This window comes from Salmo salar, chromosome 13 (genome assembly GCF_965601325.2).
Source record: "Salmo salar chromosome 13, fSalSal1, whole genome shotgun sequence".
In the NCBI taxonomy this organism is placed as follows: domain Eukaryota; kingdom Metazoa; phylum Chordata; class Actinopteri; order Salmoniformes; family Salmonidae; genus Salmo; species Salmo salar.
This window is the reverse complement of record NC_138303.1, coordinates 35061321-35087043: the sequence shown is the minus strand read 5'-3', so window position 1 is coordinate 35087043 and position 25723 is coordinate 35061321. Positions and strand designations below refer to the sequence as shown.

Below are 25723 nucleotides of genomic sequence, written 5' to 3'. Positions count from 1 at the left end.
AAGTGTGCTGCCTGTGGAAAAAACTGAAGTCTGTTTGTGTGCTGTGTGGAATGACAGGAGCAGAACTGTGTGGACTCGGACAGGACATTGTGTTTAAATAGGGTCCCAAACCATATTGATTGTTATATAGATTGTTTTTGTATTAGTCTGTTGTAGGATTTGATGTCTTTGTATTGATGAGTTTGATATATCTTATACATCATTGAGGCACAGAAAAAGCATTGCATCTCAAGTGCTCCTATTTAGAAATGTAAATGATTTGCAATTAATTTGAATGATACTAGACCAACTGTATAAGAAGCGATGGCAGATGGCTGCACTGGGGACAGATTATTTTAGCTGGGATGTTTTAATATTCAGCTTTGCCTTAAATTAGTCATGTGGATCACAAGTCACGAAAGCTTCTGACCTTAGCATTCTAAACGATTAGGATTAACGCAAAGGTTCATGCATTGAGTTAGCTTTTATCAGAATGAACTAGTTAATGTATTAGATTCAATTGTTCACAGGTCCAGAGTCAAAGCACCAGCTCAACCTTTGCTCATTACAGCATAGTGTATTCCCTGTTTCAGGAGCCACAAGGAGGCCTTTGAGTTAATACCAAGCATAGCTGGTACACCTGATTGATTTATCATAGTCATCTGAAGCTCATTATCGTCACTCTCTGGTTTTCTGTTAGTACCTGTCGCTCCTCTCTGCCACGCTGGGTTTCCTGATTCACACGTCATGTGATCCAGGTGGGAGATTCCTGCCTTGTGCGTGACAGTGTGTGTATGATCTGCTGACTGTGAGGAGGAGTGGGGAGAAACAGGGATGGGCCATGGGATGCACTGTTTTAATCACCCAGCTCCCTGCTACTCTGTGCGAGTTCTAAAGAACTTTTCACTGGGCCGGAACGAATCGCCTAAATTCTGTGATACGCTTCTCTCTCGTTTCAGAGACACTCCCCCTCATTAACATCTAGAGCAAATTAGCAGGAAGATGAATCTGCATGCTTGCAACTTTAGACAGAATAGCCTATTTCCTGTTTTAAGAGAACTCATCTTGGAGTGTTAATGCAATTTGTTTTGTGGAAGTGGAACATTTTGTCTATGGTTGTCGTTCTAAGCAGAACAATGTTACATGTGTGGCTGTTCTCGACTCTGTTCAATCTACACTTGTTTTTGAGTGGATTTGAGCTGGTGAACACAGCAGTCTGGACACAGGACTCATACTGTTAACCAGCAGAGGGGACCCCAAACCCCCTCGACACCCAACCCCGTAAGCCCCTGAGACCCAGGGGTTTGTTATTAAACCCGATCCTAAGTCATTGGTTTGGCCCCCGCTGCTGTGCGGGAGCTGACGCATGCCCACTGTGGTGCTACCGCCAAGCTGTCTCCCCTGCCCTCTTGGTGCTGGTGCGCTCGGCTCTGCTGGCCCAGGATGATGTGGCAGTGCCATGTGTCGTCGTCAGAGTGCCGCTGCTACCGGCTCAACGGCTTCTCCCTGCTCAAGCGCTTCCCTCTGTCTGCAGGTGGGGCGGCCGGGCGGCTGCTGGACCAGCCCGTGGGAGACTGGCTGGAGCACGTGGGGCTGCCGCAGTACGAGAGCAAGCTACTGCTCAACGGCTTCGATGACCTGCACTACATGGTGAGTGACTAGTACACACCCCTCCTCTCTCTCTCTCTCTCTCTCTCTCTCTCTCTCTCTCTCTCTCTCTCTCTCTCTCTCTCTCTCTCTCTCTCGGCTCACTGTCTCTCACTGTCTCTCACTGTCTCTCACCGGCTCTGGCTCACTGTGTCTCACTGTCTCTCACCGGCTCTCACCGTCACTCTCTCTCACTCTCACTGTCAGTCTCACCATCTCTCTCGGTCTCACTGTCTCTATCTGTATCACTGTCATTCATCTTCTGTAATTCTCTTTTATTTTGTTCTACCTGCCTACCTACTTTCAAAGTCAGAGAGTCAGTCTTTTCCTTCTCCTCCTTCAGTGGGTATTAATCAAATATCGTTGCAGCCATCCGTTAGCCTTAGCAGATCCCATTAGCTTTCCCTGTAAATTCCAATTTACTTAAACCCCCCTGAGATTCCTGCCTCCTCCTTTCATTCAATCACACCTTTGTGATTCTCCTCTCTGCATTAAGACCCAGGTCCTCAAGGGGTCCTGTCCTTGTGTGATGTCTTTTTCAGAAATTTCATTCACATACAAGCTTTTTGAAATATTGCCTTTTGTTCAATCACAAAGGTTATACCTGAATTGCATGATGACGAAGCTTTTCCTTTAAAATATTTGAGAAGGGTGTTTGTTTATGTAGCAAACATTCTATCCAATTTAACTTGTTGGAAAATGATTCCTCTCCTGCCCTCCTGACAGGACTGTAACAGTTGGTTGGTTTGATGCCTGGATCAGGCTGGATGTTGATTGGATTTATTGGGGCCCCTCCACTCAGTGGCTGTCTGATTAGATGATGTTCACCCGACTGGTGGTGACGGAGGGCGTTGGCATCACATCCCAATAATGTGATGTTCCTGTTTACTGGGCCAGCGGCTCTAAATACCTCTGTAAACGCAATTAAACCAAATCCTTTAAAGATGAAAAGACCAGCGAACTCCCTAGGCTCCCTTTCTATCAAACACACACACTGACAGTCAGTCACGAATGCCTTGAATAAATGACTGTCAAATATTTTCAAGGACTCTGCCACAATAAAAAAAAAAGAGCCGCAGTCAAGAACATGTCACAGCGCAGCAGATGGAGCTTTCAGGCGAGGGGGGGATGTGGAAAGGGTTAACACGAGAGCTAACTAGGCTCTGTGTTAACAGAACAGAAAGCTGCACCATGCACACCAAACCTATTCAGCCTATTCCCAGGTTTTCAAGTCCAACATGACCTGTGTTATCACCCTGCTGTCAGCAGTTATGTGTTTGATGTCATTATTGCTGTTGGGATCACCATTTACCTCCTACCATACTCTCACCTTACAGCTGCTCAGCCAGTACCGGCATGGTCTCAAATTCGTTCACTCGCAATCAATTGGCTGCCTGAGTACCAGCTGCTGCCTCACCGTAATATAACTATCTCAATAACCGTCGGGCTGGTGTTGCCGGGCCGACGGGGGTTATCCAGCCCCCAATGTGCTGTGTTGTTGTTTTCCAGCCCTGTTTGGTTTTTTAGCAGCTGCAGGGGGGTATTGATGCAGGGGAGGATGGAGGTCTCAGCTGGCCTGGCAGGGGAGTGGGCTGCGAGGTGTAAATTAGAGGGCAATGTTGTCCCATCTCACCAGGGCTTACCGCTGTACCTACACACACAGCTTTGTTTTCGTGCATTTTCAGGACTTTTTGGGGAGAAAAATGGATTCCCATTTAAAATCCTATATCCCCTAACCCCTGAACCTAACCTTAAACCTAACCCGTACCTTAACCCTAAACCTAACCCGTAAGCCTAAAATAGCATTTGAACAAATTTGGGGACATGAAAAATGTCCAGACTTGTTCTTATTTTCCTACCTTGTCCAGACATTCTGGTGACTTGTCAGAACATTGTGGTCCTGATAAGGAAGGAAAACATGTACACAAACTCACACACACCTCCCTGAAACAGTCATCTCACTCTCAGAAGAGTGTGGTGCATGCGTGCGTGCTTCCCCCTTAAAATATCTACAGTCACAGGTGCTGAATGTGTCCTTCCCTACTTAGAGGGGACATGATGCATTACCTACTGTTTTTAGCAGAGTGTTGGTGAAGGGATGCAGTCACAGCACTTTCTAGTTCCAATGTCTTTACTCTCTTTTCCAGACAGTGAAGGTCAATGGGAAGTGTTGATTGTCTGCTGTGGTTACAGTGATTTACGTGAGGGACGGTCATAAATTGTAGCCGGAGTGGGTCTACGGAGAAGACCGCATTCCCTTGTTCTCTCTCGTTGTATTTCCTGTTCATTTTTATCCTCCCTCAGTGGGTTTTCTTTGTCTCTGATCTAGTCACACAAGAGTGGATCATATTCACCCATGGCTTAACCACAACCTCAGAGGCAACAGCCTGACCATGAGCAGTTTGGCCTGGGTTTATGATTCCCAGCCCTGGCCTTGTCTATATTGGCACTTTGGTTTGATGGCTGAATGGAGCAGCTGTGTCAGAGTGGATACGCTACATTAAAATGCACCTGCTATGATTATCTTTCATTAACTGTTACATCATGGGAGAATATTCAGCATAGGCAGGCAAATTGCAGCTCATTCTCCAGTGTGATTTTTAGAGGGCTGCTCTCTCACACCTGATTTAGTTTATTTCTCTGGGTTTCAGACTCTGGAGCTTGGGGGAAGGATGTGGTGTTGGGAAGGGGTGACAGGTTTTGGGCTAAGTTTAGTCAACTTTTCTCTCCATCCCTCCCTCTCTTGACATCAATACCTGTGTTAAATTCTCTGACTTGAAGCTCTGTCAGTCTCCCCTTCTCTCCCTCCCTGCCTTCCTCACTCCTCCCTTATCCCCTCATTTTATTCCTCCTCTTTCTGGCAATTCTCGACACTGACAATTTCCTATCTATTTTCCTGGGCTCAGACCACCTGCGTTGCTCCATTCTGTAGGAGGGATTTGGACAAAAGCAGTAACCATTTTGTAACATTTCTTCTTGTCCTCTATTTCAGTAAATGGTGACCTTTAAGGGTTCTCAATGTGTGCCTCGAAATCAGAAGTTCCCTGTTGTTACTTTCCAAAGTGCTCCCACCCGCAGGACTCAGTACATTCTCTCAGATCTGGGTGGATTGGTTTGTAATCAATCAAGCATTTCAAGCTTGAGACCCATATAAACAAATGTAATATATTAGCCTAGGGGTGCGGCTGTATTGGCTCTTCAACAAGTACCATTTCATGCATGCTAAGCACCAGTGACTCTACATCCCTCCCTATGCACGAGAGGGTGTGTGTTTATTCCAAGGTCTTCTTTGGGTTTCTGTCTGGGAAACAATGTTTGTCTGCTCTTGCCAGCTGTACTGGGCCTGTATTTTTTACCTAATTTGGAAGGAAGTTGACATTCTTCACCAGAAGTAATGAAAACTGTACTTAGCAGGCAGATAAATGTATTTATATTAATCCCTGGACTTCTGGCCCATTAGCAGTAGGTTGTGATAGCTGATCATAAGCCCCTCATACACCCCTCTCATTAATAAACCTTCCCAGCACTGAGCGCCACATGTCGGCCAGTGGGGTACACAAACATCACACGCTCCAAAAATGTCCGTCTGAAGATGCCTAATTGAGTGGAGTTTGATTATGAAGACTGCTTTGCCAGTTGTTCAACAACTCAGATTTTAGGTTCAGCTATTCAAAGTATGTGCTGTCAGAAAATGAAATGACATTTTGAAGCATTTTTCCTTCATTTTTCCTTCAAATCATACTGACTGCACAAAAATAAATGTAGAATTGAAAGGATCGTCGCCATCTGAAGCTTTTACCCTTGGTTATGGGGTGAGTCAGTGTTGTTGTGGTGTACAGAGCAGCCTTGACAGTTCCTAATTAAGCTCAATTTATTCCAGCAGGCAGAGTACTGTGATCTCTCCTTGGCCGCGCCCAACACCAGATCAATACGATAACAGTGATTGTATTGTGTTGTCGGACACAAGCGAAGGAGAAGCCCTTTATAAAATTAATGAGATTCGTTTCTCTATTGACCCAGAGGGAACGAGTCGAAGAGGCAAGCATCCCTTCTAAGACTCTCTACTCTGTATGCTGACAGTTAAACTGATAATGCCTGTCGCAAAAAAACGACACTTCCTCTTTGTACATAAATTACTAGTCTAACTCAAAGAGCATCTTACTAGTGGCAGGCGGTACTGTGAGAGAAACAACACTGAGTTGGCGTTCACAACGTCTCCATCTTTTTCGAGGCTCCCACTCTGTTGCTGAGACTTCACAGCAGTAGAGCGCGTGTTCATCAATGCAGTCAAAAGGAATGAATTTCCTTGAAGTCTCTGAGGCCAGCAGAGGAGTCGCAGGCATACACAGTAGCGGTAATGATTACCCAGGGAAGAGACTTAGACTGCTGCTCGGCTTGTAATCAAACATCACAATGATGGCAATGAGCAACATCAGAGGAGTGGCGCCGCCAGCCAGCCAAACAGTCTTCCTCTGTGAATACGCCAGCCTGTGTGATCCTCACAGTCCAGTCTCTCTCTCTCTCTCTCTCTCTCTCCTCTCTCTCTCTCTCTCTCTCTCTCTCTCTCTCTCCTCTCTCTCTCTCTCTCCCTCTCTCCCCCACCTCTTCTGTTTCTTCGTTCTCTCGACACAAATCAGTCACGTAATGAACACACTGCAGCCTCTGATGACTAGGTAATGGTAATATGGTAATAGCAGGACAGACTAATTGCCATGCCTAATCAACTCAAGGAGAGCGGAGGAAGGGCCTAAGGGGTTTTTAACATTGTTATTGTGTGCATTTAGACATTTTAAAAAGGATTAGCTCAATGTTGTAAGTTATTTTGTTGATGTCCATTTGTCAAAACGAATGGACATTTTAACAATCTGCATACATACACAAACACAACACATTTGATGCCCCTCCAGTCATTTTATTATTTAGTTGGCATAACATACTGTAGGTGGGCTAGTCCATAGCCAGGCTAACTGTCTCAGTCCCCCAAGCTCATGACCCTGCTTCTGAGAGTTAACACTTAGTCTGGAGCAGTCATGGCCCTCAGGTGTAACACTAGGCAGAACTATCCAAGCAGAGAGAAAGCAGAATTCTAATGAAGTGCCAGGGAGAGAAGAGGAAGCAGAGCTTTACTGAGATGTATGGAACGGAGGACAAACTATGACAGAAAAACAACAGTTTGATCCATTAGGTACATTATATGTTGTAACAGAGGTTAGCAAGGACTGTTTTTGAACAAAGCATTGTGTAATTGCGGTAGAATGATGTAGGTTCCTGTACAGCTGGTTCTTCATGTCTCTGTATAGTTAAAAAGTGAGGTCATTTTTAGGAGTTTTATACGTTTTCGAAGGACCCTTGCTTTGTTGAATTGAGTTCTGTTCACTGGTGGTGTAATCTAAGATGTCCTTTATCACCATTTTAGCCACCATTTTAGATTCCTCTGGCATTCTGTCTCATTTCCCCATTCACTGAAGCTTATCAATAGCACACAGGACTGTTTAGCTTCCCCTTACTCACCCTTGGCACTTGTTCTGAAATGTTTTGCATTCCCTGAGATTAAGAAATCAGTTTTGATCATTTTGTGTCGAGCTCATTTGATGTACAGGTTACTGATTTATAAACACCCACGCTCACTCACATGCTACTTTATACTGTGCATTAAACATACTGTACATTGCGCATACTATGCATACCAATGGATGGACACAGGTACACAACAACATACACATACCGTTAATGGTTCAGTCCCCTATGCTGCAGACAGCTCCCTCTCTGTAATGTATTCTTACTATAACCTGCAAAGAGAGAACATTAGTCAAAGGGCTTTAACGAGATTACCCCGTAGAGTTCCTAGTCATTTACGATGATTCTTAACGAGATTACCCCGTAGAGTTCCTAGTCATTTGAGTCTGATTGAAACTCTTTATCACAAGTTCTCCTGCAGTTTGAGGCCATGGGTGAAGGGATTAGAATAAGCCTTATACAGGGGGAGGTGGAGGTGAATGTTGGATTTTGTCTCATATCAGGCAGTTGGAGAATTTCATCCACTCAATTGCCTTTTATTAGGAATTGGATAATCCCCTTCAAGGTTCCTTTGTCATTGAGGCAAGGGCACTCCTCTAGTCTCCGTGGTAACTGGGGTAGATGTGGGGAGTTGGTTTTAGTACAGTATGTGTGTCAGGATCAGAGAAATGCAGTCAGCCAGGGATGAGGGATTGTGTGTTACTGTGTTAGTCCTAGAAATCAGCTCTGTATTGACATGGATGGCAGCCTCTGACCTCATCGGTGACTGACAATAACACTGCAAATACACGATGTCGAATTGGTCAGACCAGCATTGAATAGTCCTTACCACAGGTACTTCCTTTTTGGGTTTCTGCCTATAGGAAGAGAGGAGCAGGGTGGAGGCGTGATCTGATTTGCCGAAAGAAGGGAGGGCAGGGAAGGGCCTTGTAACCGTCCTGGAAGGGAGAGTAGCATTGGTAGAGTTTTTGAAGTGCGAGCGGCGCAGGCGTTGTGTTAAAACTTCGCTAGTGTTTTCTTCAGATTTCCTTTATTAAAGTCCCCAGCTACAATAAATGCGGAACCAGGATATGTATTTTCCAGTTTGCACAAAGTCCAGTGTAGTTCCTTTAGAGCCGTCTGTAACAATGTATTTGAGAAAAAACAAGTGCTCATTGTGCAAATGTATTTGTTTTCAGTACATTTTGGAGACTAAATATAGTTTACATATTGTCAACAATCTATGCAACCCCGTCTGTTTTGCCCCATAGTTGTGCACCCGTTGGTTTTGTTGCTAAACAACCACCCCGTCTATTGAGAACAACATTATGCTGTCACTCAGTTGAATAACTCCCCCTTTACATTTTGGATCCTCATATGGCCTCATTTGAAAATAAACTGATATGTATTATTTACCATTGGCTTGGAGCATTTTGCCACTCACTGTCTCCCTGGCCCAGCATTAGCAGTATACTGTGGCAGTATACTGTGGCAGTATACTGTGGCAGTATACTGTGGCAGTATACTGTGGCAGTATACTGTGGCAGTATGTGTTCCATAGAGGCCTTTGGTATACTGTACCTGTGTTGCGTAACGTTATTGAATCCTGGTGCTGATGTGAACGGTAGCTGCTCCTCCTTTAGCATTCCAAACACAGCATCATCGGTGTGCTCCAAACTGTAAACACTCCACATCTAGGTGGTGTGGGCAGCTCTGCTCTCGCTTCATTCCACTTCATCATCAGAGAGAGATTAATGAATTGATGAGTTCAGGTCTGAGCGTAGGTGTGCTCCGATCCGTCATTCCACTATGAGTTATTAGATGAATAAAGGAAACATGTTTTTTGTCCCTGATAAAAAATACATTTATAATAATTTGAAGGCCTCTCCCTTATGGCTCTTCTCTCTCTTTCGCTTTCTCATTAACACATACATAATCCTAACAGAGTGGAAAATACCTGAGTCATGATCTTTTCATACGCTCAGGTTAATACAGTAGAGCCAAAAGAAAGTGCACACGCACACAGTTATATCCACACAGTCACTCCCTAGGTGCCTGCTTCCCTGCCATGGCTGAGCCACAGGGAACCGCAGTCCACTCAGCAGCCTTTTGTCTTAATAACTAATTTCACCCCTGTGTAGATTCCACTGTGCCATAGGCACACACACTGATGCCCTCTCCCTTCCTCCTATCCATCTCCCAATTTCCCTCCCCTCTCCATCCCTCCATCTTTCCTTCCCCCTGACTCTGCTCTCATGGTGGGATTAACACAGGGCTCATATACAACACTGCAGATGATCCTAAGTGTGTGTCACCTCCCAAGTTGATGCTCGTACAGTAGCAGATTCTGAGCAACTTAATGCACAGTGCGTACAGTACCTCACCTAGCTAATTGGTCATTTGAGTAATGACAAATGATTCCTCTTCAGACCAATGGATGGACCCATCGAGTGACCCCGATCAATGGCGCTCAGTGGAGGGAGGCTCCTTTCAGCCCCCTTCACCCTACTGTCCTGCCATTCCCTGATTGATCCATTGATTAGCCAGCCGTTTCTCTTGCCTGGCTGTGCCAGCCTTGGAGATGATATTGTGTGGGACTGTAGATAGTATTGTGTGGGACTGTAGATGGTATTGTGTGGGACTGTAGATGGTATTGTGTGGGACTGTAGATGGTATTGTGTGGGACTGTAGATGGTATTGTGTGGGACTGTAGATGGTATTGTGTGGGACTGTAGATGGTATTGTGTGGGACTGTAGATGGTATTGTGTGGGACTGTAGATGGTATTGTGTGGGACTGTAGATGGTATTGTGTGGGACTGTAGATGGTCTTGTGTGGGACTGTAGATGGTATTGTGTGGGACTGTAGATGGTATTGTGTGGGACTGTAGATGGTATTGTGTGGGACTGTAGATGGTATTGTGTGGGACTGTAGATGGTATTGTGTGGGACTGTAGATGGTATTGTGTGGGACTGTAGATGGTATTGTGTGGGACTGTAGACGGTATTGTGTGGGACTGTAGATGGTCTTGTGTGGGACTGTAGATGGTCTTGTGTGGGACTGTAGATGGTATTGTGTGGGACTGTAGATGGTCTTGTGTGGGACTGTAGATGGTCTTGTGTGGGACTGTAGATGGTCTTGTGTGGGACTGTAGATGGTATTGTGTGGGACTGTAGATGGTATTGTGTGGGACTGTAGATGGTATTGTGTGGGACTGTAGATGTGTGGGACTGTAGATGGTCTTGTGTGGGACTGTAGATGGTCTTGTGTGGGACTGTAGATGGTATTGTGTGGGACTGTAGATGGTATTGTGTGGGACTGTAGATAGTATTGTGTGGGACTGTAGATGGTATTGTGTGGGACTGTAGATGGTATTGTGTGGGACTGTAGATGGTATTGTGTGGGCCTGTAGATGGTATTGTGTGGGACTGTAGATGGTATTGTGTGGGACTGTAGATGGTATTGTGTGGGACTGTAGATGGTATTGTGTGGGACTGTAGATGGTATTGTGTGGGACTGTAGATGGTATTGTGTGGGACTGTAGATGGTATTGTGTGGGACTGTAGATGGTATTGTGTGGGACTGTAGATGGTATTGTGTGGGACTGTAGATAGTATTGTGTGGGACTGTAGATGGTATTGTGTGGGACTGTAGATGGTATTGTGTGGGACTGTAGATGGTATTGTGTGGGACTGTAGATGGTCTTGTGTGGGACTGTAGATGGTCTTGTGTGGGACTGTAGATGGTATTGTGTGGGACTGTAGATGGTATTGTGTGGGACTGTAGATGGTATTGTGTGGGACTGTAGATGGTATTGTGTGGGACTGTAGATGGTATTGTGTGGGACTGTAGATGGTATTGTGTGGGACTGTAGATGGTATTGTGTGGGACTGTAGATGGTATTGTGTGGGACTGTAAATGGTATTGTGTGGGACTGTAGATGGTATTGTGTGGGACTGTAGATGGTATTGTGTGGGACTGTAGATGGTATTGTGTGGGACTGTAGATGGTATTGTGTGGGACTGTAGATGGTATTGTGTGGGACTGTAGATGGTATTGTGTGGGACTGTAAATTGTATTGTGTGGGACTGTAGATGGTATTGTGTGGGACTGTAGATGGTATTGTGTGGGACTGTAGATGGTCTTGTGTGGGACTGTAGATGGTATTGTGTGGGACTGTAGATGGTATTGTGTGGGACTGTAGATAGTATTGTGTGGGACTGTAGATGGTATTGTGTGGGACTGTAGATGGTATTGTGTGGGACTGTAGATGGTATTGTGTGGGACTGTAGATGGTATTGTGTGGGACTGTAGATGGTATTGTGTGGGACTGTAGATGGTATTGTGTGGGACTGTAGATGGTATTGTGTGGGACTGTAGATGGTATTGTGTGGGACTTTCTAATGCCCGTCTCCCTCCCTCCCCCATACACTTAAATTACATTTCATTTAATGTATTGACGTTTATTTCAGTGCTGTAGTCAACTGTACAGTATGTGAACTCTATGGGGGAGGAGAGTCAAAGTTCTTGACACCCCAGAGGAATTGACCCCTTCTTTTCGCAATGACAGCATCTGGGCAGGTAGATCAATAACCAACCATATGTTGCGTCTTAGTCCCGTTTTATTGTGTTGGATTTAACCTAAAAGCCCTCCAACACTAAGAGGCTGCGTTAGAGTTCCATTGATTGTATGGAGAAAACCACTACCTCCATTGAATGAATCATTGTGTTATCCAATTCCTTGTCTGCAGCTAAGCCTGGCGTTATGGCGACGTTGAGACCATGTCGGTAGGATCATTGTGATGTATGTCATTCTAACCTGACCTTCCGCTCTCTCTGTTACAGGGCAGTAATGTGATGGAGGATCAGGACCTCAGGGAGATAGGCATCACAGACCCAGGACATCGGAGGAAGATCCTGCATGCAGCTCGATCCCTACCTAAGGTTCCCCCATGGCCCCCTTGCAGCATTATAGCGCTACTAGTTAGTGTGACTGGCCCTGACTGTGTGAAGTGATCATTGTGTGACTGTGAGTCTCCCCCTGCAGGTGAAGGCCCTGGGCTGCGACGGCAGCAACTCTCTGTCCTCCTGGCTGGACCTCCTGGGCCTGCAGGAGTACCAACACAGCTTCCTGTCCAGCGGATACCGTAGCCTCGACTGTGTCAAGAACTTGTGGGAACTGGAGATTGTCAACGTGAGTGTGTCTCTCTGAAATGTAGTTTGAGCGAGAACATTTCGAAGTAGCTATTTAATTCAATAGTTAATATGTGCCAAATGGCAACATGCTCTATGGTTGTTTTTACTTGTGTCTCTCCAGGTGCTGAAGATCTCCCTGCTGGGACACAGGAAACGGATCATCGCCTCGCTGGCAGAGCAGCCTTATGAGGAACCTCCTGTCAAGCCCCCCCGCCTGTCCCAGATCAGGTGTCAGGACCTGGTATCCCAGACCTCCTCTCCCATCAGTCACATGGACTCCTATACGGGCCACTCCATGGACCCCATCCTGCCCCTGGGGGAGCCTGGGGGGAGGAAGGGGCCTGACCCCGAATACGATGTGTCCCCCCACCGTTCCCGCAGTGAACGACACCGATCACATGAGAGGTATGAGGAGCGGCATCGTGAGCCTCGTCTGACCCTGCGACCCCCCAGCCTGGCAGCACCCTACACACCTGTACAGAACTGGCACCACCAGCCTGAGAAGCTCATATTTGAATCCTGTGGATATGAAGCCAATGTAAGGGCTCTCTTCCTGTTGTAACTCACTAATGGCTTTCTTTAATACAGATGGTGTCCCACTCTCTGTACTACTATATTAATTTCCTGCTCTCCCCTCTCCTCTCTCCAGTACCTGGGATCTATGCTCATCAAGGAGCTACGGGGGACCGATTCCACCCAGGATGCCTGTGCCAAAATGAGGGTAGGTCTAGCCTCTGTTTCTCCAGAGAGACTGTTATCTAACATTTCAGCTTATATCTGTTGATTTTTCTCCCCTTTGTTGCAACTTGTATTGTCTTAAATCTGATTCATTGTACCAGCTGTTGCTCTTCATTGGGACCTGCGCTTTCCTGATTACAAGGACCCAAGTTAATGTTCTCCTTTTCATGCTATACATCTCTGTCTCTCAGAGGTCAACAGAGCAGATGAAGAAGGTCCCCACCATCGTCCTCTCCATCACCTATAAAGGGGTGAAGTTCATTGACGCGGCCAATAAGGTTGGTTGGCGGGGTGCCCCCTTTTCACCTTAGGCCTGATCCATACAGTGATATCTGGCAACTAGACAGATGAGTCTCTCTCATACACACACCCCAGCCATGGAGGCTAGACACCAGAGGAAGCAGCCCAGTATCACACCTCACCTGTCACATTGATCCAGCCCAACCCTCTCTCTCCTACTAAATTTCACCCCTGTCTATTAAGTGAGTCATAGACATGACAGATAGTCCTTTAATAGGGCAGTAGGTCGAGGTTGAAGGTTGAACTTGTTAGGTGTCATATTAACCATTTTTTCCCATGATGGAGATGTGAAAGTGGTTGGTGTTATTGCCGCTGTGACTCCACATTAATCTTGGTTCCTCCTCCAAATACAGAACATCATTGCAGAACATGAAATCCGGAACATCTCGTGCGCGGCCCAGGACCCAGAGGATCTGTGCACGTTTGCCTACATCACCAAGGACCTGCAGACCAACCACCACTACTGCCATGTGTTCAGCACGGTGGACGTGGTGAGAATACCTGCTTACACATTAGCCCACTCATCTACTCTAGCCTGCCGTGACTTCATTGTATACTATGCTATTGGATTAGTTGCAGAATACATCCAACTTCAGACTGCTCATAATAGCTCTACTGCTGAAATATTGCCCTGCGGTGTGACAATTCCATGCAGAGACACTGTTGCCCTGTCCTGTCCACAGAGCATAGTTCCTCCCTGATATCCTCTCTTTTGTCCTCATATGGGATACTTCCCAGCCACCGTCTTCAATCCTCAGAGGAGATGTGACTGACTGGCAGCAGCACTGCATCACTGTCATCTTTACTTTCTCGACCCGCTTACGTCACTGTGAGGTTTCTCACTTTGGCAACGCTGATGGCCTTCATTCCCCACCACACCATTCATTCATGATAACTGATTATCTGTCTAAACTCTAAGGCTTCTCAAATATAATACCGCAGGGGTCATCGAAAGCCACCGACTGACTACTAGAGTCTGGTCACATAGAAATACAATTCATAGAATGACCATCCCCATTCAAGTCAATGGGTGTTTGTTTATGGCTGGTTCCACCTTTCTGACATGTCTGCTGATGACTATCTGAGGTGGGGGAGTATAATAACCCTGAGATGTGATCAAAGCTTTTAAACAGTAATGACCAGGCTGCTACTGGACTCCACAGGCTCATTTTTCACCAGCCCACACAGTAGTACAGATCCCAGATCAGATCAAAGGATATAAACAGAAATACATTTCCTCAGAGACACACAGGAATAAGCGGTGTTTCTGTTTTTCTTAGCGTGGAGTTGTTTTGTCACTTAACTTTACAAGACTGGGTTTGGTGTTTAATTATGTCTCACTTGAGTGGGTTGAGCTGCCCAGTGGGTGCTGTATGTGTCAGAGGAAGCCAATCAAATCAAGGACTTTTGGGGTGTACAAATAAACACACACAGACCCCTCCAATGCTTTGGTCTCAGTCTCTGGTCCTGAGTGTCCTGAGTGTGTGGTCACCTTCACCTGGTCCTATCCACTAATTAGAATGTGTGTTTTAATGTGATGCGGCGCCAGCCCCCGTTGGTTTGCAGTAGCAGGTGTTTGCAGCCAGGGAACAGCTTGCTGTCTCGCTACACTTCCTCTCTACCTGACAGCTCTGCCTGCCATTGAGTTGGGTCTGTTTACAAAGTGGTGCAGGCAAATAAACATAACAAATGAAGTCATAGATTCCATTGTCTGACTAAGAGCATCTCTCCTGGAAGTTACTCTTCACTTCTCCACTTCAATCTGAGTGATGCAGCAGCGTTCATATTCAGGAGCACTGATGTCTGTGTGTCTGTTGATATGAGAGAGCGGAGGAGGGAGTAGAATACTGAGTAGGATTCTACGTTCTGTCTCCACCCCCTCTGGTAGAACCTGACCTATGAAATCATCCTGACGCTGGGACAGGCATTTGAGGTGGCCTATCAGTTAGCTCTCCAGGCCCAGAGGACCAAACAACACCAGGGCATCCCAGCAGGCCCCGGGGCAGAGGTCATCGAGACCAAATCTAGCCGGCCCGTTCCCAAACCACGGGGTGGCGTAAGAAAATCAGGGGTGAGTTTGTCACATGCGGACACACACAATTCTCTTCTGATTTGGACAGGAAACAAACAAGTCATTTATCAAAATGATCCTGCAGCTCCTCACATCATTGTGAAAATCTGCCAGTAGCATTAAAACATTAAGGAATGGATTGCCACTGAACACATGCGGCTGGTGGTACCTTAATTGGGGAGGACGGGCTCATTGTAATTGCTGGAACGGAATAAATTGAATGGTATGAAACACATGGTTTCCATTCATTTGATACAGGTAACTGCCAAAATAAAGGGAACACCAACATAAAGTGTCTTAATAGAATGTTGGGCACCACGAGCCAGAACAGCTTCAATGCACCTCAACATACATTCTACAAGGGTCTTGAACTCTATTGGAGGAATGCCACACCATTCTTTCACGAGAAATTCCATCATTTGGTGTTTTGTCTCAGGCGCCGCTCCAGAATCTCTCATAAGTGTTCAATTGGGTTGATCTGGTGACTGAGACACACACCACACTTTAAACCCCGTTTGCTCCTTTGAGACCCCTCTTTCAAAGTCACTGAGATCTCTTCTTCTAGCCATGGTAGCCAAAATAATGGGCAACGGGCATTTTTATATATGACCCTAAGCATGATGGGATGTTTTAATTGCTTAATTATTTCAGGAATCACACCTGTGTGGAAGCACCTGCTTTCATTTGACTTTGTATCCCTCATTTACTCAAGTGTTTCTTTATTTTGGCAGCTACCTGTACCATTCAATTCACTAGATCCCAGCCACTATTATGAGCTGTCCTGCTCTCACCAGCCTCCTGTGCCACTGAATGATAATGTGATGATCACAGGGCTGCTTGGACTATTTATTATATATAACAAACAGAAGGTGTGTTCATACACAATCCTTTCCCTTAGGAAAATTGTGTGATTTTGGCATAGCATGAAAGCAACACAATGACGAACACCCCTAAAAACAAGCAACCACACCGTCGTCATAGCTGTGCTTTGGGATTAATAGCTATATACTGACGCTATTAGCAGAGGGGTTTCATTATGTAAAGCCTTTCTCTGCAGGAGGTATCAAATGACAGGTACCACTCCCATCCCTCCCATCGGTACACATACCTGAAATCAGCATATCTCATGTCCCCCAGTTACTGGGCTAAGCAGGGTGTTGTGATAATCTGTCCCTTCTTCCTGTTCTGTTTCAGTCCTCCCCATTCTGTTGTTCCACCCTCCCTGGCCTTCTCTTATTTCTTCTCTCTCTTGTCCTTTCACTTCCCCTGTGTTAATGTCTGTCTCTCGCTCTCTTCCTGTCTGTCCTGTCTGTCTCTCCCAGGACTCTCCTCCCCTGCTGGACAGTCGCTCCTGCTGTTACTGTCTCACCTGCACCACCCACCGTCCCTCATTCCTCCCACTGCACCACTCTGCCAGCCCTGTTGCCCAGGTGCTGTTCTCTCCCTCTCTCCTCATCCTTTCTCCCCTTCCTCATCCTTCGATCATCCACCCTTTCTACATAATTGTATGTGTTACTGCCTTGGCTTGATCGATTCCCCTATTACCAATCCTTTACCAAAAACTCACGTTTCTCTCCTCCCCTTCAATCCATCCACATTACTCCTTTGTCTCTCCTCTTCACGCCTCATTTCTTCTCTATTTTTGTCTCAATGGGGTTCTCAACCTGGAGTCACATGATTTTCTTTCTTTCAAAAGATGACGTCATGTTGAGACACCATCAACTCTCTGTTGGTTACTGTGTTGTTCTTTACTGGACCCCTTGATAGTTGTAAAGCCCTTGGGCGCCCCCTACTGGTATGAACATTCCAGGTTGGGAATCACACTTGATTTGCTGATGTGATGTGGTATATCTTGGTCCTCACTGGTTCCTCTGTTAAGGTTTTCTTACTCACACTTAGTACATTTTACTGTGCTTCAATGAGTCATCAGTTCCTGTCATGATCTCTCTGTTTGCACAACATGTTCAGGCACAATAAACTGTTGTAGCGGTATTGTTAGAGAGGAGTAAAGATAGATTTTGTTTGGGCGCCAGGCAGGCTCCGTGCAGGATTTCACCACACCGTGATCTTAGAATGACTAACATGTAATTCAGCACACTAATTGCATTTATTTGTCTGTTGACTCTCTCACCCTAAAGTGTCAAATCCTGTATCTGAGCCCCCTCTGTGTCCTACCCCACCAGGTGGACCCGTTGGAGCTGGAAGTGGACTCCCAGTCCCAGAGCAGCACCACGTGGCTGGTGGACCCTGTCCCTAAAGACTCCAAGAGGACCATCAGCACTAAGTACGAGACCACCATATTCTGAGTGGACCTGACACCTCTCCTGCCCTCTCCCCTTTGACCCTGAGCTTGACCTTCTGACTTACTGTACCTTTCCTCCTCCTCCTTCTGTGTGCCTTTCACTGTGACTCTGCATCCTGCCTCTTTCTCTGGGCCAGAACCCTCCTGCCTGCCCTCCTCTGCCTCCACCTCCTCTCCTCTGTCTGCTGAAAGACTCAACTTCTCTCCTTCCCCTGGTCTGTTATTCAGTCTACCATTATGAGACCTGCCTCTTCTGTCCTTGCCTCGCCACTGCCTCTCCCCCTGACCACAGATCTGTTTGTGGGGACTAACTGGACAACCTCCTGGACTACACCCTGGTCCCTGCTCCTTTTCGCTGTGTTAAACTGCTGACTCCTCTGGGCCCTGAATCATTGCTCTGTGATCATCGTACAGTATGTTCCTAGGCATTTGGTTCCCCTTGCCTCTGTGAAGCATGATACTCTACCTTGTCCTTCCACTTCCCTCACATTGACACTGTTTGTTCTGCTTAACCTGTTTTAATGTATGGTGCTGTTATTCAGTACCCTAGCTATGATGTGTGTAGGACAGCTAATGTAATCCACAAATCCAGTCTGATTAAGTTTGTTCAGTGGCTGCTATCTCCATTCTACCTACCTACCTCCCCACTCCTCACCATTCCTCTTTCCCTCTTACAAACTACTATCCCCCAAACTCTCTTAGGACAATCCTTCATTTTTCTCTCCATCTATCCCTCCTTTCTTTTTCCTTTCTTTTATTAATCAATCTTGTTTTCTCCTCTGGGTGCTTTTACTGCTCTACCAGGCGACGGCCACTGTGAGGTGCTCTTGAAGAACTTTCCCCTTCCTTGTTTTCTGAACTTTAAACTCCTGACTCCAGTGCTCAGAAAAAGAAAAAAAATATTCTCTACAGCGAAGGATCACATACCTGGATGAACATTGTTTCCAAAAGATCTGTGAGAGACTCCCTGTTCCATTGTTGTAGTTCTATGCACATTAGTAGGAACATTGCCTGTTTCTCTGCAAGGGGATGGAAGACCACTCTGGACTAAACCCTAAGCCCAACCTAGGATTGGTCCATTTGGGTTAACAGAGGGAAGGGCATGTTGATGCGTATCCTGTCTGATTTATTTTCAGTCTTTGTGTCGGTTTCCCATACTTAATCGGAGTCTGGGAAACTGGCACTCTGTGTTATGCTGCCAAAGTAGTCTAGAGTCCAGCACTGTGATAGGAGGAGATCTCTACTGGTAACTAATGGAGTTAACATTGATGGGGGATAGATAGGACACAGAGGTTCAAACAGATCATAGTGTCCTACATAGATGTCCTCACTGTTATAGACAGCAATGTGGGAAATCAATCTGAGCATGCCTTGCTCTTTGACTGAGAATTTGATATCTAGTGCAATCCTTATTTGGAGTGTCATGAAACATTTGTGAATGCTTGGATGCTGGGGAAATATGTGCGTCAAAGATGATATGACGAGAACTTAAATTGACTGTTTATTCAATAGATTATGAGCCAAAATGCATGAATTCTGCTCTAGCCACCAGTAATAGACTTGGGTGACGGTTTCAGTCTAATTAGCCAGCCTAGCCGGTAGATCCGTCAATATAGGGCTGATCGGTTATATTAACCTTAATGAGGAGGGGAGCTCATCAAATCTCTCACTGGAGACGAGTGGTTAGGTGAAATGCGTCAAAAGAATAAACTGCTGTACCATCCATCTTTCCTAATCCAAGCATGTCTTAATGGACTGAAAGATGAAGGCATAACCTTGTCAAGGCACGTTCTGTTTAGTTGGCATCTAATCCATCCACTGTGGTTAAAAAGAGGCTGATGTATAAAGATTAAGAGTACAGCATTACATAATGTTGCTATACTTTAGGTATAGTGCATTCAGTGTTTTTTCATTTGAAATCAAGTCACTCTGCATCGATCTAAATTTCTAACTCATCGCCATATTCCAAATAGTGCCAAGATGTAATCAACCCAATGTCTGTTGAAAGTAAACAGTGAAATAGGGGACTTTCCTTCTTTCCCTTTCATTTTCACTACTCATACAGTTTCTCCTTTGTGTTCATCATGTTGTCATTAATGACTGTCTGTGTTTCTTTTACTATTCACCCTGCCTCAGTCGATATTCAGTGCTAACGTGGAAGCAGAATTTAATCATTATCTAGAAAAATCTGTTTTTTTATATCTACGCCATTTTGTTTTCAGTTGGCTCAGTTATGTTTTTACATTATTTTAACCCCAGTGCTGTGTTGGTGTGTGTCTCCCTTCCCATGTAGCTGACTACCATGACCAGACACCCAGCCAGAGTGAGAGGTCAGGGGTGACCCATACCCATGGGGTTATGTTGTGGGGCAGGATGCATTTTTGGAACCATGAGAAAGGCCACTTTCCATGCACCCTTCCTACCAGTACCACTGGAGATATGCTTGCATACACCAGGAAGGCCCTACCTCCTCTCTGACACCCCTGGCCCTCTCCTCATGCTCCACTCCTTCTCACCTCCACTGTGGTGTTCAGCTCCAGGGGTCAGCGCTGTAGCTCTGTATCACACAGACAGGAAGTCAGCCCCCAAGCAGTAGGCCCAAACAACCAATATCCTCACTGCATCCACTTACTTACACTGGAAAATGGACTCAATATGTCAAAGCTTGGTCAGTTATCCAGAGACTGAAAGGTGGGTGTTTGTTTGGTAGGCATCTCTCCTTCAATGTGAAGCACTCGACTTTAACATCCCTCCTTTTCCTTTTTTTTATTTTTTTTTTTTTATTTTTACAAATGAAAACATGTTTATCCTTGACAGGCCAGTGAATGCTGTTCAGACAGTGTATTTTATCTATGGGGGTTTGAGAGTGTCATGTTCCCAGATGTTGTTTTTCCCTGACATTTTGTGACTTGTGTATCCGTTCCATGAGAGTTGAAGATGGATGCTTCTCTTGATCGATCCCTCAGAGGGGCCTTTCCCATACCCTTATATGTGTCTTCGCTGAGGGCTACGCTAAGCTACGGTTTACTCTGACAGGGAATTTTATTAAGGTACAGACAGTAGTAATCAACATAAAAATATATTTTGGAGAAAAGAAGTAGAGATCTACCTGGATATCTCAGTGGGAAATGGGAGACAGATTTAGATAAAGGAATGCATTAAAGTTGTCCTCGGTATGCTATACTCACTAGGGTACGACTGGGTAGAATAATTACAATGCGAGATGCAGCAGTACACTCACAGGCTTTCTCATGTCCATCCATTCAAGCACCGGGTCAGTTACATCAAAGCATCGCTTTATCTTCCTTTTGTCATTCATAACATACAGAAGTGTGATAGTTAATGTAATAGTGTACAGGAGGAATAATCTGACATGGATGAAGTTTGGAGGGCTGTTCAACTGACACTACAGCAACTTTTAAAAACAGGGGGAGTGTCTTTTTGTATGTTTAAACTGTTCAGTTACTGGAAACTATAGGACCTGTTAGGAGGTACTGTGATGCCATTTTATTCCCCCTGATTCCATTTGATTCATTTTAAACTAGTCAATCCAGAAAACCAGTCCTGTAAGATTGTAGGTACAATATGGTACACAGTGTTTTCTAGCCATATGGTATCTCTCCTGGTACGTTGACTGTTTTGGGTACTCTGTGGTCAGCTGGAGTGTTGAGCCTCTGTGGGTACATAGACTAGCTATATGGTACTCACTCTATATGATACAGCTGTCTTTAGCTGGTTGATGTGAGCACCTGCAGCCATCAACCTGGTCCTGTCTCCGCGTTTGCACATAAGGATCATGGGTAGTACAATGGGACTATTCTGATGATATTGATGAAGACTATGATAACAATGATATTGGATTGTAAATTAATCTCTAGCAGTCTGTATTTTGATACTTGAATGATTTTGTTTTTATAGATATCTATATATATGTATGTACGTATGGAATTGTTTTGCCACATTTGTCGAAAAAGGACTGTCTTATTAAGTTCTACATATCATGATACTGTTAGGTTCTAATTTTTAGTAAATAACTCACGGACACTAGAGAAGCTTAACCAAGTTTAATTCTTCCCAAAGGGTTGATACAGCTGTAATTCAGACACCGACATGGCTTCCCCAGTGGTAGTATTCATACCCCACTTCGGGTGGTCTCCTTATCGCTAAACATTGCATCATTCTTGCTAAGCAGGGAACTAAGTGATATGAGCCTTCAACGGTTTCTCCCCTTATCAGTACTGCCACATGAAATCGTGTTCCCTGCACTCAGCCCCCCCCCCCCAAGCTTCTTTATGGCACTCCTCTTTAGTACCTAATGTTCCTATACTTCTGAGTATAACAATGTTCAAAGTTTCACCCTGATTCCAACAATACCCAACGATCTGAAAACAGGCTGAGAGAAAGAACTCAGAGGGACATCACTACAGAAACAAAGAAAAAAGATTGTAAATGACCTTGGGCTTCCAGTCCTTTTTTATGATTATTATTTTTCAGAATTGTACAACTAATAAATGAAGAAATGATGAACCAGATTCCTCTGGTCTTTTTTTCTATGTACTTGACAATCATTCAGCCATGAAGAATTTCATACTGTTCTTAGTACTATAGGCTCTGATTAAATGTGTGTAGTCACAAGACAGAGAAAAGGTAATGATGACAGTATGATGAACCAACATGATCACGTCTTAGCATGCAAGGTTACCTGACAGGCTTGGTGTTGCATCTACTGACACATTCAATTTGATATTCAGACAGTTACCAAAGTGAAATCCCCATTGGACTTCAGTGGTTAATGTTTACTGAAGAATCTAGAAGAAAAAGAAACACACACCTATTAAGGCGAGGTGCTGGCTAGCGGAGTAGAAAACTAAAAAATAAGGGAGAGCCGCACACTCTAGGAGCTCAGATGCAAAAATGTAATATCCAACGTTTCGACAGCCAAGCTGTCTTCATCAGGGTATGATCACAAACACTGTGAGATGACTCGTTTATATAGTGTCAAAAGACACACAGGTGTCTGTAATCATGGCCAAGTGTGGCCTAATATCATTGGTTAATTCTCAAATATAAAAATGGCATACAAAGAACAGCATACAAAAAAAACAAATGGATAGCATACGATCATAGATTCATTTTAAACTACACAAGCTTACAAACAATTTGACTTTGCCATTGTAATTGTTTGTAAGCTTGTGTAGTCTAAAATGAATCTATGATCGGGTGTCAAACCTGTAAGAGCTTGTATGTGAAGGGGAAAGGCAAACCAGTGACTGTGATGAAGGGTGGGCGTTAGTTTTGCATCGCCCTGAGTGGGCAGAGCTTGCACATTTTAGACCATCTATTGGTTCTTAAGTGAAATCTCCACCTATCCGGCGCACTGCAATGCAAAACGAGAGTGCCGGTATTTTTCGAGATAAAGCTCAATCAATTAAATGTATTTATGAAGCCCTTTTTACATAAGCCGATGTCACAAAGTGCTGTACAGAAACCAAGCCTAAATCCCAAACAGCAAGCAATGCAGATGTAGAAGCACAGGACAAACTCCCTAGAAATGCCAGAACCTAGGAAGAAACCTAGAGGAACCAGGCTCTGATGGGTGGCCAGTATTCCTCTGGCTGTGCCGGGTGGAGATTATAACAAAACGTGGCCAAGATGTTCAAACATTCATAGATGACCAGCAGGGTCAAATAATAATAATCACAGTGGTTGCAACAGGTCAGCACCTCATGAGTAAATGTCAGTTGGCTTTTCATAGCCAATCATTCAGAGTTAGAGACAGCAGGTGCGGTAGAGAGAGAGAGAGTCCAAAACAGCAGGTCCAGGACAAGGTAGCACGTCCAGTGAACAGGTCAGGGTTCCATAGCCACAGGCATAACAGTTGAAACTGGAGCAGCAGCATGACCAGGTAGACTGGGGACAGCAAGGAGTCATCAGGCCAGGTAGTCCTGAGGCATGGTCCTAGGGCTCAGGTCCTCTGAGAAGAGAGCGAAAAGGAGAGAGAATTAGAGGGAGCATACTTAAAATCACACAGGACATCGGATAAGACAGGATAAATACTCCAGATATAACAGACTGACCCTAGCCCCCGACACAAACTATTGCAGAATACATACTGGAGGCTGAGACAGGAGGGGTCGGGAGACACTGTGGCCCTGTCCGACGATACCCCCGGACAGGGCCAAACAGGCAGGATATAACACCACCCACTTTGCCAAAGCACAGCCCCCACACCACTAGAGGGATATCTTCAACCACCAACCTACTACCCTGAGACAAGGCCAAGTATAGCCCACGAAGATCTCCCCCACGGCACGAACCCGAGGGGGGCGCCAACCCGACAGGAAGATCACGTCAGTGATTCAACCCACTCAAGTGACGCACCCCTCCTAGGGACAGCATGGAAGAGCACCAGTAAGCCAGTGACTCAGCCCCTGTAATAGGGTTAGAGGCAGAGAATGCCAGTGGGGAGAGGGGAACCTTTCCGTTCACCTTCACACCCCTGGGCCAGACTACACTCAATCATAGAACCTACTGAAGAGATGAGTCTGTAATAAAGACTTAAAGGTCAAGACCGAGTCTGCGTCTCTCACATGGATAAGCAGACCATTCCATAAAAATGAAACTCTATAGGAGAAAGCCCTGCCTCCAGCCGTTTGCTTAGAAATTCTAGGGACAGCAAGGAGGCCTGCGTCTTGTGACCGTAGCGTAAGTGTAGGTATGTACAGCAGGACCAAATTGGAAAGATAGGTAGGAGCAAGCCCATGTAATGTTTTGTACGTAGGGTAGCAGTAAAACCTTAATCAGCCCTAGCCTTAACAGGAAGCCAGTGTAGCGAGGCTAGCACTGGAGTGATATGATCAAATTTTGGGGTTCTAGTCAAGATTCTAGCAGCCGTGATTAGCACTAACTGAAGTTTATTTAGTGCTTTATCCGGGTAGCCGGAAAGTAGAGCATTGCAGTAGTCTAATCTAGAAGTGACAAAAGCATGAATACATTTTTCTGCATCATTTTTGGACAGAAAGTTTCTGATTTTTGCACTGTTACGAATGTGGAAAAAAGCTGTCCTTGAAACATTCTTGATATGTTCGTCAAAAGAGAGATCAGGGTCCAGAGTAACGGCAAGGTCCATCACAGTTTTATTTGAGATGACTGTACAACCATCAAGATTAATTGTCAGATTCAACAGAAGATCTCTTTGTTTCTTGGGACCTAGAACAAGCATCTCTATTTTGTCCGAGTTTAAAAGTAAAACATTTGCCGCCATCCACTTCCTTATGTCTGAAACACAGGCTTCCAGGGAGGGCAATTTTGGGGCTTCACCATGTTTCATCGAAATGTACAGCTGTGTATTGTCTGCATCGCAGTGAAAGTTAACATTATGTTTCCAAATGACACCACCAAGAGGTAAAATATATAGTGAAAACAATAGTGGTCCTAAAACGGAACCTTGAGGAACACCAAAATGTACAGTTGATTTGTCAGAGGACAAACAATCCACAGAGACAAACTGATATCTTTCCGACAGATAAGATCTAAACCAGGCTAGAACTTGTCCGTGTAGACCAATTTGGGTTTCCAATCTCTCCAAAAGAATGTGGTATCAAAAGTAGCACTAAAGTCTAGGAGCACGAGGACAGATGCAGAGCCTTGGTCTGACACCATTCAGATGTAATTTACCACCTTCACGGGTGCAGTCTCAGTGCTATGATGGGGTCTAAAACCAGACTGAAGCGTTTCGCATTCATTGTTTGTCTTCAGGAAGGCAGTGAGTTGCTGCGCAACAGCTTTTTCTAAAATTTTTGAGAGGAATGGGAGATTCGATATAGGCAGATAGTTTTTTTTATATTTTCTGGGTCAAGGTTTGGCTTTTTCAAGAGAGGCTTTATTACTGCCACTTTTAGTGAGTTTGGTACAAATCCAGTGGATAGGGAGCCGTTTATTATGTTCAACATAGCAGGGCCAAGCACAGGAAGCGGCTCTTTCAGTAGTTTAGTT

General features: G+C 45.1%; 1 protein-coding gene and 1 long non-coding RNA gene across 14 annotated transcripts in view; one reads left to right on the top strand and one right to left on the bottom strand.

Annotated features, from left to right (window-relative positions):
* LOC106566912 (ankyrin repeat and SAM domain-containing protein 1A) overlaps nucleotides 1-22260 on the top strand; it is a 112677-nt gene extending 90417 nt beyond the window's left edge. For 7 of the 13 annotated variants that reach the window (XM_082960011.1, XM_082960009.1, XM_082960008.1 and 4 more), the window contains 10 exons: nucleotides 1514-1629; nucleotides 11967-12065; nucleotides 12169-12315; nucleotides 12439-12855; nucleotides 12967-13038; nucleotides 13247-13333; nucleotides 13709-13846; nucleotides 15244-15426; nucleotides 16749-16856; nucleotides 17610-22260. In XM_082960011.1, coding sequence (XP_082816137.1) covers nucleotides 1514-1629; nucleotides 11967-12065; nucleotides 12169-12315; nucleotides 12439-12855; nucleotides 12967-13038; nucleotides 13247-13333; nucleotides 13709-13846; nucleotides 15244-15426; nucleotides 16749-16856; nucleotides 17610-17732 — 1490 coding nt within the window. In that variant the 3' untranslated portion in view covers nucleotides 17733-22260. The remainder of the gene's footprint in view (nucleotides 1-1513; nucleotides 1630-11966; nucleotides 12066-12168; nucleotides 12316-12438; nucleotides 12856-12966; nucleotides 13039-13246; nucleotides 13334-13708; nucleotides 13847-15243; nucleotides 15427-16748; nucleotides 16857-17609) is intronic. The other 6 variants (XM_082960014.1, XM_082960012.1, XM_014135506.3 and 3 more) reach the window with 5 other exon arrangements.
* On the bottom strand, nucleotides 22172-24221 carry LOC145860034 (uncharacterized). The gene is made up of 2 exons (XR_014380030.1): nucleotides 23842-24221; nucleotides 22172-23702 (listed from the first exon to the last, which is right to left on the bottom strand). It is a non-coding gene; the product is annotated as an uncharacterized LOC145860034 (long non-coding RNA).
* Between the last annotated feature and the right edge of the window lie 1502 nt (nucleotides 24222-25723).